The sequence below is a fragment of the Squalius cephalus genome (assembly GCF_949319135.1).
Source record: "Squalius cephalus genome assembly, chromosome: 1".
NCBI classification, from domain to species: domain Eukaryota; kingdom Metazoa; phylum Chordata; class Actinopteri; order Cypriniformes; family Leuciscidae; genus Squalius; species Squalius cephalus.
Window position 1 is genome coordinate 15,572,523 of NC_137122.1, and position 16,280 is coordinate 15,588,802.

General features: G+C 40.1%; 2 protein-coding genes across 3 annotated transcripts in view; one reads left to right on the top strand and one right to left on the bottom strand.

Moving 5' to 3' along the window:
* The window catches only part of LOC307162295 (uncharacterized protein), a 236,559-nt gene that overhangs the window by 99,494 nt on the left and 120,785 nt on the right, over positions 1-16,280 (bottom strand). The gene's annotated exons all lie outside the window — the stretch shown is intronic.
* LOC307162892 (uncharacterized protein) lies at positions 364-7,499 on the top strand. Its single transcript, XM_079878616.1, has 3 exons — positions 364-429; positions 2,672-4,054; positions 6,040-7,499. The coding sequence occupies exons 2-3, from the start codon at positions 2,704-2,706 to the stop codon at positions 6,108-6,110; spliced, it is 1,422 nt and encodes a 473-aa protein (XP_079734742.1). The 5' UTR covers positions 364-429; positions 2,672-2,703; the 3' UTR covers positions 6,111-7,499.

Below are 16,280 nucleotides of genomic sequence, written 5' to 3' on the forward strand. Positions count from 1 at the left end.
CATTGAGGACTCGGGATTTTTTTCAAGACCATAACTGTGGAAATATCACTAAATTGCCAGTATATGTTGTCTAGTTTTTTTTTTGTTAACATCCTTGCTTTTATTGGATGTAAAACGTACTGATTCAAATCCATGCAACGTGACTCATTGGTCATTGCTAATTATGTATTTTTGTTACGCTGTCACCCATCCCCGCCCCCTTTCACTCGCACTCCCAAGAAAGTGAGCTGTGGTTGTCTGGGAGCGGGAGATGTCTGCAAAATCTTCAGTAATAAAATTCGGCTACAAAAATCATAAAGAATATATTTGTAAAACAACATCCAGAAGAAAGCATACAGCTTCTTGTAAATTCTGCAGTGCTTCGCTTTCAGAGACGGTGGGGACTACGTCAAACTTTTATCGTCACTTGGAAAGGAAGCACAAAGAAAGGTAAGCTAACGTTATGTGTAAGTTAAGTGATGTTAGCAAAGCTGGCTAGCTAACGTTAGCAATCTGCCTCGTACCAAAATGTTTTACCCCTCACACAAAGAGGTTTAAAACCTCAATATTAGCTATACATATTAATAGGGATGGGAATTGATACCGGTTCCACTGAAGAACCGGTTCTAAGTTTTATGAACCATCGATATTGTATGCCCTCGACGTTAACGAGTCCTCTTATCGATGCTCCTGCTCCAAAGTGAATTTTTGTCCCGCCATAGTCTTATTTGACCGGTGAGTAATGTAGATGAACTGCTGTGCTTGTGACAGGGCGCAACTGAAGAACGAGCAGAGAGAGAGAGAGCGCGCGCGCGCAATCTTTATTTTCGGAGCCAGGCGAAAGTATAAACAAGGCTTCACCCAGAGTCCTGCAACGGGTCGGGTATCCGCATAAAAGTGGCTAAAACGGGTGGATTGTGACATTCCTAAAATTCACGGGCGGGGACGTGGGCGGATAATGAACTCCTTGCGGGCGGGTAACGGATGAAAAATATGTATAATATTTGTATGTCTAAATTACCATAACACAGTACGCAAATATGTGTTTTAGTCAGGCCGTCCTTAAAAATATTCTTGTTTGCCGTAACCCGACCGACCCTGTCAATTTAGGACCGACCCAATTATTTTTTTTCCCCTTTTTAGTCCGACCGACTTGCCAGTTGTGAACTTGTGTTAAGACCTACCGATTTTTTTTTTTTTTTTACTCTTCAAACAACTAATACAAATGCAATAAAATGATATTAATTATATTTTAGTAAGTATTGTGTATATAAATTGCCCATATATAGGCCTACATACAAACATATACGGTCTTTCTTTTAAATAAAAACCGGTGGCGTCATCTATGATTATAAGGGCTGTATGCTATATGCGAAATGAAACCGAAATCGCGACACTCAGGGCCACGAACCTACAATTAAAACTTTCATAGAGATCTCAAACAGACATTAAAAACACCAAATATTAAGAATTGGCATATCAAGCAAAATAATATTCGATAAATGATCGAAAATCTCCCCCTCCACATGCTCACAATGCTCCTACATTAAATTTCTCTGTACTGTATGTGTTGTAGCCCTGTCATTTAAAAACGATTTAGTTTCATATTCATGTTTAAATAAAATAATATATTTTTTTAATTTCATGTTGATTATATGAAAAGTGAAAAGCATGAATAAGATAAGATGATCCCGAATATCGGGAGACAAATGCAGTGGGCAGACATGATTTTGACCATTTCATTAAGTTTGTTTATATAGAAAGCCTTTCTTTAAAGTGAATTTCGTTTCGTATTAATTATATCTTAATTTTAATCAATGTTTCATCAACCAATATCCTGGATTTAAATATAAATATAAGCAGGCAATAATCACGACACGGAGGCGCGGGCGCGTGAACTTGAGGCTCGTCTCTTAAATGAACCGAAACTCGGCGTATAAGCTACTTGCCTCACAGACCTGAGAAATAGAAAGCATGAAATGTCTACTTTTAAACAAAACAATTAAAAAAAGAAAGAAAACAGACTGCTCTCTGCTTATGCAATCTGTATGAAATGTGAATTTCTCTCTGGCGCGTTCACTACTGCGAAGATCGCGAGTCAGTCAGCATCGTCAACTTCAACTTTGACACAGAAAACACTTGTTTATTAATAAACAATTGAAATGTCTCCTTGATATATTTGACATATTAATAATCATTACTTTTCCCAGTTCTTTGTGACAGCTTTTAGGTGCGTTATTGGCAGCGCACCCTATGAACGCGTCCCCACCGCTCAATAGATTTTAGCTTGTGTGTGATTTATCGCGGGCACGGGTCGGGTAACGGGCCAAATATTAACGGGTCTGGGCGGGTGCGGATTTAATTTTGATATTATCACGGGTGACTTTTAAGTTCCAATTTACAGTTGCAGATCAAATATATAACTTTTTACCAGCATGCTCTCTCTGGCTCATACCATATCAATCATTTAACTTCCTTGTTTACCTATTTGAAAAATGTGATGGCCAAAATACCATTGATTTATATTGTGTTTACCCACACATGTGTTCTTATGCAGTAACATTACACAGATTTTACATACATTTATGAAGTTGCTACTTATTTTTAAGATTGTTCTTTTTATGTAATTGATATTCATATGAAGATATTTTACTGATGATATTTTACTGATTCCTCTTCCCTAAATTTTTAGGTTCTTGGAGTACAAGGCAGGGCAACAGACAGATGTCACACAGCCAACTATATCATTCTTTACACAGAAAGTGCAGCTCTACAGTCTACAATCGCCAAGGCAACAAGACATCAGTTGAAGCCATTGTTCAAGATTTAATAATTGGGTGTTGTCTGCCTCTGTCACTTGTGGAAAATGGACATTTTAAACACTTTCTTGGGATTATGGATAGTAAATACACACCAATCTCTAGAAAAACTATTTCTGAGAGACGGATACCAGAGTTGGTAAGGAAGGTCAAGGAAACTGTTTTGAAGAAACTTGAGACCCAGTCATCTGTGTCATTAACAACTGACATCTGGTCTGATCGCAGGCTACGCTCCTTCCTGGGAGTGACTGCCCATGTGTTCTATAAATCAAAGGATTCCTATGCAGTTGAATCCTACCTGCTGGACTGTAGGCGTTTTGTAGGCAGACCTACTGGAGAGCATATTGCTTCTGCCTTTGAGGAGATCACAGAAGAATATGGTATCCGTCAGAAAATAAGCTATATCATAACAGACAATGCCGCAAATATGAAATGCGCTTTCAAAGTAAACATGCCCCAACAGCAATCTGACGACAGTGAGAGTGAGGAGGATAATCTAGATGATGAGCACTTGTGGGAGGACATTACTTCAGTGGAAGACACAGAATTACCAGGTGAACGTCTTTCCTGCTTTGCACACTCTCTGCAGTTAGTTGTGAATGACGGCATGAAGGAGGTTAGGGCCATTTCCTGCACCATAGCCAAAACATCACGGTTCACAACTCTATTACATAGCAGCTCACAATTCAAAGACAAGTTTGAGGCTATGTTTGGCACTAATAGGACTGTTCCAGCTGCAAACAATACTCGCTGGAACAGTACATTCAAACAAGTACAGGCCCTCACAGCTCTGGACCACAAAGCCCTGAACGAAATGTGCAGCAAAGATTACGGGGATGTGGTGTTTAGTGTCCGTGAGTGGAACCAGCTGAAGGAACTGAGTGCAGTTCTTGCTCCATTTTCCGAGGCAACAGACCTGACAGAAGGAGAGAAATCAGTTACCATTAGCATGGTGGTTCCAACTGTCCTGGACTTGAATACACACCTCCTCAAGATGGAGGAGACCCGAATGCAGTGCCGGCCATTGGTCAGAGCCCTCCAGCAGTCTCTGGTGAAAAGATTCTCTGGAATCTTTACAAAAACAAACATGGGCAAAGACAGCGGAAAAGAGGAACCTTTTAACCACAATGTGTACTTTTTTGCTACCATGCTGGATCCACAGTTTGGCTTAAGCTGGGCGGACTTAGATGTTACCAATGGGGGAAATGCAACATCTGTGAAGAAGTTCAGAGATGAACTTAAGAAGACACTGACAGGTTAGTATACATTTTTATCCAGTGAAAATAAATGTCTTATTTGCAAAACTATGAATCCTAAATGTTTTAAATTAGTAGCCTATAAAAGCCTTAACTAGTCTTACAGTGGAATTCATAGTCTTCCTTTCATCTGTTTATTTTTGTCATTACAAATATTTTGTAATACTCTGGGCCAACTGAACCTGATACTCTTTATATTTAGGCTGGTAATCAATTGAACTTCACAGACCACATTGCAAGAACTGCCCGGTCATGTAGATTTGCCTTGTACAACATTAGGAGGATCAGACCCTTCCTATCAGAACATGCTACTCAACTCCTTGTCCAAGCGCTTGTTTTATCCAGACTTGACTATTGCAACGCTCTCCTGGCTGGTCTTCCAGCTTGCACAGTCAAACCTCTGCAACTGATCCAGAATGCTGCAGCCAGAGTGGTCTTTAACGAGCCGAAAAGGGCACATGTCACTCCTCTCCTCACAAAATTGCACTGGTTGCCAGTTGCCGCTCGCATCAAATTCAAGTCACTGACGTTTGCCTACAGAACAACCACTGGTTCTGCTCCCTTTTACTTTAACTCTTTACTTCAGACTTATGTGCCTTCCAGGAACTTGCGCTCTGCAAGTGAACGGCGTCTTGTGGTGCCATCTCAAAGAGGCACAAAATCTCTTTCTCGGACCTTTACCATGACTGTTCCCTGCTGGTGGAATGATCTGCCGAACTCAACCAGAGCGGCTGAGTCCATAGCCACTTTTAAGAAACGGCTGAAGACACTTCTTTTTCGACAGCACTTGATCCAGTAATACTAACACTTTCTCTCTACTACTCTATTCTGTTCTATAAAAAAAAAAAAATAATAAAAAAAAAAAAAATGCGTTGAATTAAACTGAGAAGGGTCATAGCACTTGCATTTTGTTGTCCTACTGCTAGTTTAACTGCTTCTATTGTTCTCATTTGTAAGTCGCTTTGGATAAAAGCGTCTGCTAAATGAATAAATGTAAATGTAAATGTAAATAGTACTTGGAACACTCTGTACTTTGATTTCTCTCTAAAGGTGAGTATGATGGGCTAGTATAAAGTGAGTTTGGTTTATGTACAATAGGCATATCATCAATTACCACACCAAGGTTCCTGGCTGATCTAGATGAAGTTATGGATGACGAGTCTAGCTGAATGGTGAAGTTGTGGTGAAGTGTTGGGTTGGCCGGGACCACGAGTAGCTCTGTCTTCGCAAGGTTTAGTTGAAGGTGGTGGTCCTTCATCCAGCCAGAAATGTCTGTCAGGCAGGCTGAGATACGATCAGCTACCGTCGGATTGTCGGGCTGGAATGAGAGGTAGAGTTGTGTGTCATCAGCGTAGCAGTGATAGGAAAAACCATGTTTCTGAATCACAGATCCTAGTGATGTCATGTAGATGGAGAAGAGAAGTGGTCCAAGCACTGAGCCCTGAGGCACTCCAGTAGCTAGATGTTGTGTCTTAGACACCTCACCCCTCCACGAAACCCTAAAGGACCTACCTGAGAGGTAAGACTTGAACCATTGGAGTGCGGTTCCCGAGATGCCCTTCGTCTTTAGGATTGACAGGAGGATCTGGTGGTTAACTGTGTCAAAGGCAGCAGACAGATCCAGCAGGATGAGAACTGAGGATTTGGAGGCTGCTCTTGCCAGTCTCAGAGCTTCAATTACTGAGAGCAGGGCCGTCTCAGTTGAGTGTCCGCATTAAAAACAGTAGGCCAATGGTGAGATTTAGTACAGTAGCACCTTGTAACCTAAATAAATAACTATTCATAAAATAATTTCATTACTGACCTCTGCAGTGAATGAAATAACCAGAATTTACATTAACTTGCTATGTTTATTTGAATAACAAAAAGATAATGTAATTGATAATTTAAAAAATGTGTCTTATAAAAGGTGCTAAAAGTATTTCATTTAACTCTGATATGTGCATATCCTTTTAAATCTAACTCATTGTGTTTGTGTTTTTCAGACTCATTGATCTTAGAGGTGGAGAACATGATGGTCATAAAGATGATCATGAAACTGCCTCAGAAGCCATGAATGTGGATCCAGCCAGTGATTCGCTACCACCCAAATGCTCTCACCTTCTGTCCCGCTACAAGGCACACAAGAAGAGCGGCTCAGTCCAGGATTCAAGTATTGTAACACTGATAAGCAAATACTTTGCTTATTGACAATGCACTTGTCTTCTGGGCCAAAAACCATGCTAGATTCCCACAACTCCACAATTTGGCATTGAAGGTGCTGTCAGTCCCTGCCTCCTCTGCACCAGTGGAGAGGGTTTACAGTAGAGGAGGCATTATAATGAGACCTCATCGAGCACGTTTAGGTCACAGAATGTTGCAATCTCTCATGTTTCTAAAATGCAACCAAACTTGACTTTAAACTGATTTCCATTGATGTAACTTTTGAGGTGTCCATCTACTCCTCTATTGCAACTACCGTGCAACTATGTGGTTATCCTTGGTCTTGAGCTTGAATTCATGAAGAGTGTTTTGCCACTGCAGTTTTTTAAGGTTTGGCATATGATGAAACTGCTCCCAATTAAACAGTTGTGTATTTTTATGTAGCTTTGAAAACTTATAAAAGCTGACACATTCATTCAAAAGCAAACTTAAATCTGTAAAAGAGAGAAACTTGTGTCTTTAGTTCTTACTGTCGATGATTGTTTCTGAGCATCTACATTTAACATAGACTTACTGTATTCATATTCAGCTTTACTTTTAATGCAGCGGAAACCCCTGGTTGAATGTTTAGATGTTGCTGTATAGATTGACTTTAAAGTTAATGTTTTGAAGTAAGTAATAACTCAAAACAACCATTGAATATGTATCTTGGGCATTTTTGCACACTGTAAAAGATGCTGGATATAATTTACTGTTTTTATAGTTTTTGTGGTGTTGTGCAACTACTCATCTATGCGTTTATCCATTGCAGTGAGCTTAAATTTATGAAGAGTGTTTTGCCACTGCAGTTTGTTGAGGTTTGGCATATGATGAAACTACTCCCAATAAAATCAACTTTGTACTTTTATAAATCACATGCCGTTAGGCCACTGACTTTCTGACCTCTTTGTATTAAATATCTTTTGTTGCTTTGATTACACATAAAAGCTATAAAAGACTCTTACTTACAATAGTTGTTCCTAAACATCAACATTTCACATAGAATTACTGTGTTCATTACAATGCACAGCTTTTTTTTTTTTTTTTTTTTTTTTTTTTTTTTTTCACATTTAGCTATGTGGTTTTGAAAAAAAAAAAAAAAAAAAAGGTTTGTTGTTGGTTTAAAAACAACATAACTTTATGTATTGTTTATAAAAGGCGGAGAAAAGTGAAGACTTTAGTGATGAACAATGAATAATTGTTTTACATTCTGTACTAAATGATGGAAGTCACCCAGGAGTATTGAATAAAGATGGTTAAGTTTATTTTTGCTTTGAGTGTTTAAAATCTAGGTGTTTTTTTGGGAATGTGGATCTTTCAGATCAATTTGAGAAGCTCTTTTGATCATGTTTCACATTTTATTGTGTCATGTAGTGTGGGGCGCTGGTCTTGGACTTGACTCGGACTTGGTCTGAGCCTCTAAAAGTCTTGGTCTTGTCTCGGTCTCGATACACTCTGGTCTTGGTCTTGTCTTGGTCTCGGGTTAGGTGGTCTTGACTACAACACTAGCTAAATCCTGCTGAAGTTTCTTACCTCTCTGAACACTGCATTGTAAAGAAAGCCTGTATCCATGGCCTTGAACATCCTTCAGTCCGAAACAAACACTCAGATGGGGTGGCTGCTTCCCACAATCTACCTTCTTGATTCAAAGCTCAAAAAGATGGAGGCTTCAGTCAAGGTATGTCTTCCCCTTATTCATGCTCTGCAGCGGGGTCTACAAAAGCGCTTTGGGGAGTTTATGGAAGATCCGGAACTCATCAGTGCTGCAATTCTTCTTCCCAAATTCAAAACGTCATGGACGGACGAGGCCCACATCATAAAAGCAGGTAAGATATTTTGTATATGAGTACAGATTACCTGATGAAATTGATATTATGCCAATATCTGTTAAAGAGCGAAAACATGCAGTTTTGTTTTTTAATGTCAGGAGTCATGGGTACATTTTGCTTATCCATCCCACTTGTAACTTTTCCACTACTGCATATGGGTTTGTGTGGAGTTAAGCTATCGGTTCAATGTTTATTTACTTGCCTACTCTAGCACAGTCAGACTGTGAAACAATGTTAGAAAAGACAAGGGTATAGGGTTATAGGTTGTAAATGCAGCAGTGCTTATGTAGCAAGTAGGCGCATGCGCACTACTTGAGGGAGGCGCATGCGCACACGGTGACTCGCAGCTACAGGTGTCGGTGTGCTTGTTTGTGCTTTGTCAGTTGTTTTCTTTGTTTTTCTGCGTCTCAAAATAACTTTTTTCTCTCAACACTGTCGGACGCGGAGATTTGTTCTATACCCTACTGAAAAACTGGAAAAAGAGAGGCTTGATGGAGAAAATGGGGATTATTGTTTTACTGACTTTGATCCACCTGAGTTTGTGTGTGTTTGAAGCACCTCAGGAGTCGGTAAGAATCAAATATTCCCGGGAGTTTCTTTTACAATGGTACAAGCCTAACAACGTGAAACAACCCGCGGGATTTGGTTATCCTGATTTGGGAAGTTTTTCACCTGTTGCTGTTGGACAAAAACAAAATCGCTCGCGACAAAAGGATTCTACATTTAAAATTCGGAAGAGAGGACGGAAAGGAGGTGTTCGTCAGAAAATGAAAAAGCAAATTCTTTCTAAAATTCCTCTCCCTACAATTTTGTTAACGAATGTGCAGTCTCTACGTAAAAAGACGGATGAGCTTCAAGCTATGGTGAAATTCCAGCATGACTTCAGGAATGTTTGCGTGATGGCGTTCACGGAGACGTGGCTCTCCGAGGGGGATTCGGATTCGAGCCTACGACTGGATGACTTCGGAGTGCCTGTTCGCATGGATCGGGATGAGACAGCAACCGGTAAAGCGCAAGGAGGTGGGGTATGTCTGTATATTAGAGAAAGCTGGTGCAAATCTGTGCACGTTAAGGGGAGAGTGTGCACGAAAGATATCGAGTTATTGACTGTGGCACTAAGACCTCAGTACTTGCCCCGGGAGTTTCCTCAGCTGTTCGTTACGGTAGTTTACATCCACCCCCGAGCAAATGAGGATAATGCAGTAAGGGAGATTGAACGTGTGGTTCATGAACTGAAATCTGCATCTCCTGACGCACCCTGTTTTATTCTGGGAGATTTTAATAAGTGTTCTTTGAAGAAATCACTGGGCCACTTTAATCAGTATGTAACCTGCCCAACACGTAAGCATTCAATTCTGGATTTGTGTTATGGGTCGATTAAAGGAGCTTACAAGTCATTCGGGAAACCTCCTTTGGGAACCTCAGATCATAATATGGTTTTACTTGTCCTATATAAAACTGTTCTGAAGCGGGAAAAGGCACAGGTAATTAAGACGAAAGTCTGGTCTGAAGATGCTACGTTACGTTTAAAAGGGTGTCTGGATTGTACAGATTGGACTGTTTTTATGGACTCTGGTTCAGACATTGATCAAGTAACAGATGAAATTTGTAGTTATGTGACATTTTGTGAGGACATGTTAATACCTGTGAAATCGTTTAAGAAATTTCCAAACAGTAAACCGTGGGTTACAAAATCACTCAAGATTCTTCTGTCAAAAAGAAATAGGGCTTTCAAAGAGGGTAATACTGTAGAGCATTATATGCTAAAAAGAGAAATTAAGTGTGAAATAAAGAGGGCTAAAGCAGTTTATAAGGAAGATCTCGAGTTCAAATTGAAAAATGGAAATTTAGGTTCTGTTTGGGAGGGGATGCATTTAATTACAGGTCAGGATAGTAGGAAAATAAATAATAGAATTAGTTTGAACGGATTCAGTTCAGATGCAGCTTTATCACAGGATTTTAATCATTTTTATATGAGATTTGATACTCATGATTTTAAATCAGAAATTGAGGATTTGAAAAATAAGTGTAGGATAAACGGAGATAATGTTGGTGTCCCCTTTGATGTAGGAGATGTGATAACAGTTTTTAAACAATGTAAAATCAGGAAGGCACCGGGGCCTGATAATATAGGGGGTCGTTTACTCAAGGAATGTGCTGAGCAGTTAGGACCAATATTTTATGACATTTTTGCCTGGTCCCTAAAAATACAAAAAGTACCTGCACGGTGGAAGCAGTCTACTCTGATTCCATTGCCAAAAAAGCAGAATGCACAGTTATTAGATGATTTTAGACCTGTGGCGCTCACATCCTTAGTGATGAAATGTTTAGAAAAATTAGTTAAGAGAGAAATTATGCACAAGATTGAGAGTTCTCTAGATCCTCTTCAATTTGCGTACAGAAATAAGCGAGGCGTAGAGGATGCTGTCGCAACTCTCTTACATTTAGTATTTCAGCATTTAGAGAAGCCGAAAACTTTTTGTTAAATTACTTATTGATTTTTCATCTGCCTTCAATACTATTCAGCCACACATTTTAATTGACAAACTCATTGAAGAATTTGGGTTGGATTTGTATTTGGTAGGCTGGATTTTAGATTTCCTTGTAGAGAGAACACAGAGAGTCAAAGTAAACGACTGTTATTCTGAATGGTTGGTGTCATCGACTGGGTCACCTCAAGGGTGCGTCCTCTCTCCCTTATTATTTATTTTGTACACTAATGCGTGTAAGAGTAGTTTTGGAAATAGGCACATCTTAAAATTTGCTGACGACTCTGTAATCGTTAGCTTATTAAGTGAGGTGGATTCTACGCATGGTCCTGTTGTTGAGGATTTTATTGTTTGGTGTCAGAATGCTTTTTTAAAACTTAATGTTCAGAAAACTAAAGAGATGACTATTGATTATAGATTGAGGGGGAAATCAATTGATGATAAGCAGATAAGTATTAATGGAGCGGGTATCCAGAGTGTTGAACAGTACAAGTATTTGGGTACTGTATTAGATTGTAAATTGACGTTTTCCGCAAATACTGATGCTTTGTGTAAGAAGGGGCAGCAAAGATTGTATTGCTTACGGAAACTGAGGTCATTTAATGTGGATAAAACATTGATGTGCATGTTTTATAGATCCTATATTGAGTCGGTTGTATCCTTTTCATTGTTGTGCTGGTTCAACTCTCTGAATGTGAAAAATAAAAACCGTATTGAGAGGATGGTAAATCAGGGAAACAAAATAACAGGGAGGAAGCAGATGACTATGGCTCAGTTATACCATAGACAGGCTTTGGGTAAAGCCGAGAACATTTTGTTAGATGATTCTCACCCCTTGTATTCTGAGTTCTATCTTCTCCCGTCTGGTAGCCGGTATAGAACTCCGCTTAGTAAAACTAATCGGTTTAAAAATTCATTTGTCCCCTCAGCTGTGAAGTTTTTAAATTCTAGGTAAATGTATTTATTGGGTATTTTCTCTTTTCTCCTATTTTTGTGTATGTGTGTGTGATCCTGTTTTATGTGTATGCTTGTTTGCTGCAACCAAATTGCCTTCGGGAAATGAATAAAGATGAACTGAACTGAAGTGAACAGCTTTATTTAATTTCTAAAATATCCATGACAACCCCAATACTTGGTCCATACCACACTGGTAAACATGCCATAGTTTGTCTATCAGCATTATCCACAATTATCATTAATTTCTGTATTATGTGTATATGATAGGTATGGATTACATTCTGCGTCATCTTGATGCCATGAAGGACACCCAGGAAAACGAATCACAGCATGTTGTCTCTGACGAGGATGACTTCTTTTCTTGGATGGATACTTGGTTTGTGCCTCAGAAGTGATGCAACTGCTTCACTCATTTCCTTTGGTGAAAAGGCTAAGCCTTAAACTGAACACACCCTTGCCTGCCTCTGCAGCATGTGAGCGCCTTTTTAGTTGTGCTGGGCAGCTGTTTACACCTAAACGAGCAAGGCTGGACAGTACAAATTTTGAGAATCAGCTCATTGTAAAACTGAACAACAAATTAAAAATGTAAGCTCGTTGACCCCTACATTAAAATTGCAAGTCTGCGTTCATGTTGAGAGACTTTGTCAATTATTGCATGTTATATTCACTTTAATCTAATTTGTGCTACCGGCTCATCTTTTTATGTAAAATTGATAATGTACAATGCTTTGCAACCTTTTTCAATTAACCTGCAAGAAAACCTCTACAGAATGGTTGTCATAAATGTTACCAGATTTCTCAAATATTACATGGCTGTAGCAGTCAAAAATAAAACTGTTGGAGAAATATTGAAATACTGTTTCTTTTTTTTCTTCTTTTTTTGTTCTTTCTGTGTATCTGGGATAAAAGAGTAAGCTACATTTTCAATTTGCAGGGTATAAGGTGGACTAACATTCATAGCATAATACTCACTACTCACTACTCTTGAGTACTTTTAAAAGGGCTACTTTTTACTCCTACTTTGAGTAGTATTTAGGACAGGTACTTTTACTCTACTATCACTACATTTTTTGACAAGTAACAGTACTTTTACTTGAGTATGCTTTTTCAGTACTCTTTCCACCACTAAGTAGTATATGATACTGGGCATAATTGTACAAGTAGATATTGTGCTAATAGCATACAACACATAAGATAATGCACAAGACAGTGCAAGCAGGGTACCAAAGAACAAAAGGCACTAGAGCAGAGGTAAATTGAGTGTGAAATTATAGGAAAGGGGGGTCAACATGTGCAGCGAACAGGCAGAAGCTCTGATAGATGTGCTTTAAAGGATGTGAGAGAGATGGTGTTCTCAAGTTTCAGTGTCTTTTGTAACTCATTCTAGTCGTATGCAGCTGCAAACTGGAAGGCGCTATGGCCGAAGGAAGTATTTGCTTTTGGGATTACTAGGGAGATGTACCTGCTAGAGTGCAGGTTACGGACGGGTAAGGCAATAGTGAGGAGAGAGTTCAGATACAGAGAGTTCAATACAATTTATTTATATATATAAAATGGTACCAGTGGGTCAGGCGTCGAGTATGTAGAGGGGGCCAGCCCACTAATGCATATAGATCGCAATGGTGGGTGTTAAAAGCAGAATTGGTGACAAAACAGATGGCACTGTTGTAGATCACATCTAACCTTTTCAGAAGGGAGGTAGAGGCAGTTCTATAAATGACATCACCAAAATCTAATATTGGTAAGACCAGCGTATGTTTGGCAGCATAAGTGAAAGAGGCTTTGTTTCTGAAAAAGAAGCCAATTCTAGATTTAATTCTGGTTTGAAGCTTGTTAATGTGGAACTGAAAGGTAAGTGTAATTATCTAACCAGATACCTAGGTATTTATAGGTGTTCACATAATCTAGTCTAGATCCATCCAGAGTCAAAATACTAGTCAAGTTGGCGGGTATGGGCAGTGTGCGATTGAACAGCATGCATTTAGTTTTGCTGGAATTTAGGAGCAGCTTAAGTCCCCAGAATGCATTCTGAATGGCATTGAAGCTTTTTTGGAGATTGGTTAGCACAGTGTCCAATGTAGGACCAGATGTGTATAAAATGGTGTTATCTGCGTAGAGGTGGATCTGAGTGATACCAGCGGCAAGAGCAACATCATTGATATACACAGAGAATAGTATTGGCCCGAGAATCTAACCTTGTGGCACCCCCATCGAGACATCAATAGGTCCAGACATCAGACCCTCAGATTTAACATGTTGAACCCTGTCAGAGAAGTATTTGGTGAACCAATCGAGGCATTTTTTTTTCGATAAACCAAGGCTACCAAGTCTGCCAATGAGGATGTGATGGTCGCCCGAGTCGAAAGCCTTGGCCAGGTCAATAAATACGGCTGCACAGTAATGTCTTTTAACAATGGCAGTTGTAATGTCATTTAAGACCTTGAGTGTAGCAGAGGTGCAGCCATGACCAGCTCAGAAACCTGATTGCATGGCAGAAAGTGTATTGTGGGATTCAAAATGTTTGATCATCTGCTTGCTTATCTGACTTTCGAAAACTTTGGAGAGACAGGGCAAGATCGATATCGGTCTATAACAGTTGGGGTCCAGCGTGTCACCCCCTTTAAAGAGGGGGATGACTGCTGCTGTTTTCCAATCTTTAGGGATCTCTGAGGATACGATGGAAAGGTTGAACAGACTAGTAATAGGAGTTGCAATGATTGCTGCTAAGAGTATTAGGAAGGTCGGATCCAGATTATCTAGTCCAGCTGATTTATAAGGGTCAAGCATTTGCAAATCTTTCATGACAGCTGCTGGTTGAATTTGTGTGAAGGAAAAATTAGAGGGACTAAGGCAAGGTGATGCGGGGGGTGAAGAGCTTATGGCCATATGGGTAGCCAAATTGAACACATGGACAGCCATAGCAAAATGCTTATTGAGATTTTCAACTATAGCAGTTTTGACAGTGGTGATGGTGTTGTCTAGCCGCAGCGCAATAGGCAGTTGGGAGGAGGTGTTCTTATTCTCCATGGTCTTCACAGTGTCCCAGAACTTTGAGTTGGTACTACAGGCCACAAATTTCATCATAATATATATATAGGATAATAATATTTGGAATAATAATTTTGTATAATGTTTTTAATAATAATAAGTCATCATAATTATTATTAGTCATATTAATATATTAAGTGCAAACAAGCACAACAAACCTGGTGTTCTTTATAAAAAATATTTGTTAAAGCATGCATTAAAAAATAATAATAATCCAAAAATCACAGTTTTAACAAAAAAATTGCTATTAGATTTTTCCCCAAATTGTGCAGCCCTAAATACTTGACATCTGAAAGATACAGTGTATGGAAGAGATTTAGGCCCCATCCACACTACTGCATTTTCGTTTAGAAACGGAGAATTAAAACGAATAAGATCTCTGTCCACACCAGCATTTTAGCTGCGTATTAGAATTGATCTCAGTCCACTTTAAAACGACTGAAAACGCGAATCACGTGACCATTCACCAACACTGAGCACGTGCGTGCACCATGACTGATGACACCCAATCATAGAGCCGAGCGTGAGCCTCTGCGCCATCGTTTCTAAAGTCCTCCGTTTTGACCCGTCTTCACTAAAACGCCCTCCGGAGATTCAAAACACAAAACGGGGTTGGCAGCGTTTCTAAACTTCTCTGTTTTAGGTCTTCGTTTTTTGCCGTTTTAGTCTGGACGGGAGGTGCAAACGTAGCAAAAGCTCTCCGTTTCTAAACGAAAACGCAGTAGTGTGGATGGGGCCTTAATGTTACAAAATCAAAGTCTTTCACAGCCTTTCCTTAAGTACTCAGATAAGGATAATTATTCTCCAAATTGAGGCATGGAATAACAGCTGGAGTTTGCATTGACTGGGATCACAGACTGGGGGAGTTCACACCTTATTGAGGAACAGGAGGTAATTTGGTTTGGAGACCCTGGGAAAGGACACACACACACACACATTAGAAACAACATCTCTAAACTCTCACTTCTTTTACATTTTGTTCTGTTTCTCTGGACACGAGAGCATTGTACCAGTCACACTGAGACATTTCAAATGATACCAGACATGTAAAGATCATTATATTGTCACCGCTAGGGCCGAGGACAACCACCACTCCGGAGGAGCTACACCAAAGTACCACACTAAAAGGCAGACAATGACTTGATGTAAAAGCTTGATTCTTTTTATTGAATATAAAAACACTTTAAAGGAATGTCACTGCCACCAAACTCTTCATAGGGCCTCTCGCCTAAGCAGGGCTTCTGTGGAGGAAGACTCCAGTCGGCCACCAGTTGGTCTCTTCCTTGCTCGGAGCAATACAGGGGGGAGAGAAGGGATGAGGGACGAATGCCTTCGTCTAAGCAACAGCGGGGGCTGGGTAGCTCTGCTCATGGGACCACAATAGAAGGAGGGAAGAAGGGGCGGGAAACGGATTGGTCCAGAGGCCAGAACCCGTAGATGGCAGGCAGCAGACCAACGTAAGTGGTGGGCAGGACGCAGGGGGGACCACGGATAAGGATCAGCAGACGAGGGGGGGATTTCTCTTCTCACAGGACAGCATCAGATCACCGAGTGTCACCTCTCCTTCACAGGACAACAGGGATGGGACAGAGAACCAGGACCTTTTTTCAGTGGGGAGCAGCGAGTAGTAGATGGTAGGCAGAGCACGAGGGGCTACAGGTGGGTGGCAGCAGACGATGGGCTTCCTCTTTTCACAGGACAGCGACGACATGCAGTGGCGGA

Bases quoted from the DNA above. Each gene is read 5' to 3' on its own strand.
- LOC307162892 (XM_079878616.1), top strand. From the start codon at position 2,704: ATGTCACACAGCCAACTATATCATTCTTTACACAGAAAGTGCAGCTCT. The intron at 4,055-6,039 runs GTTAGTATACAT...TGTGTTTTTCAG, and splicing joins ACTTAAGAAGACACTGACAG to ACTCATTGATCTTAGAGGTG.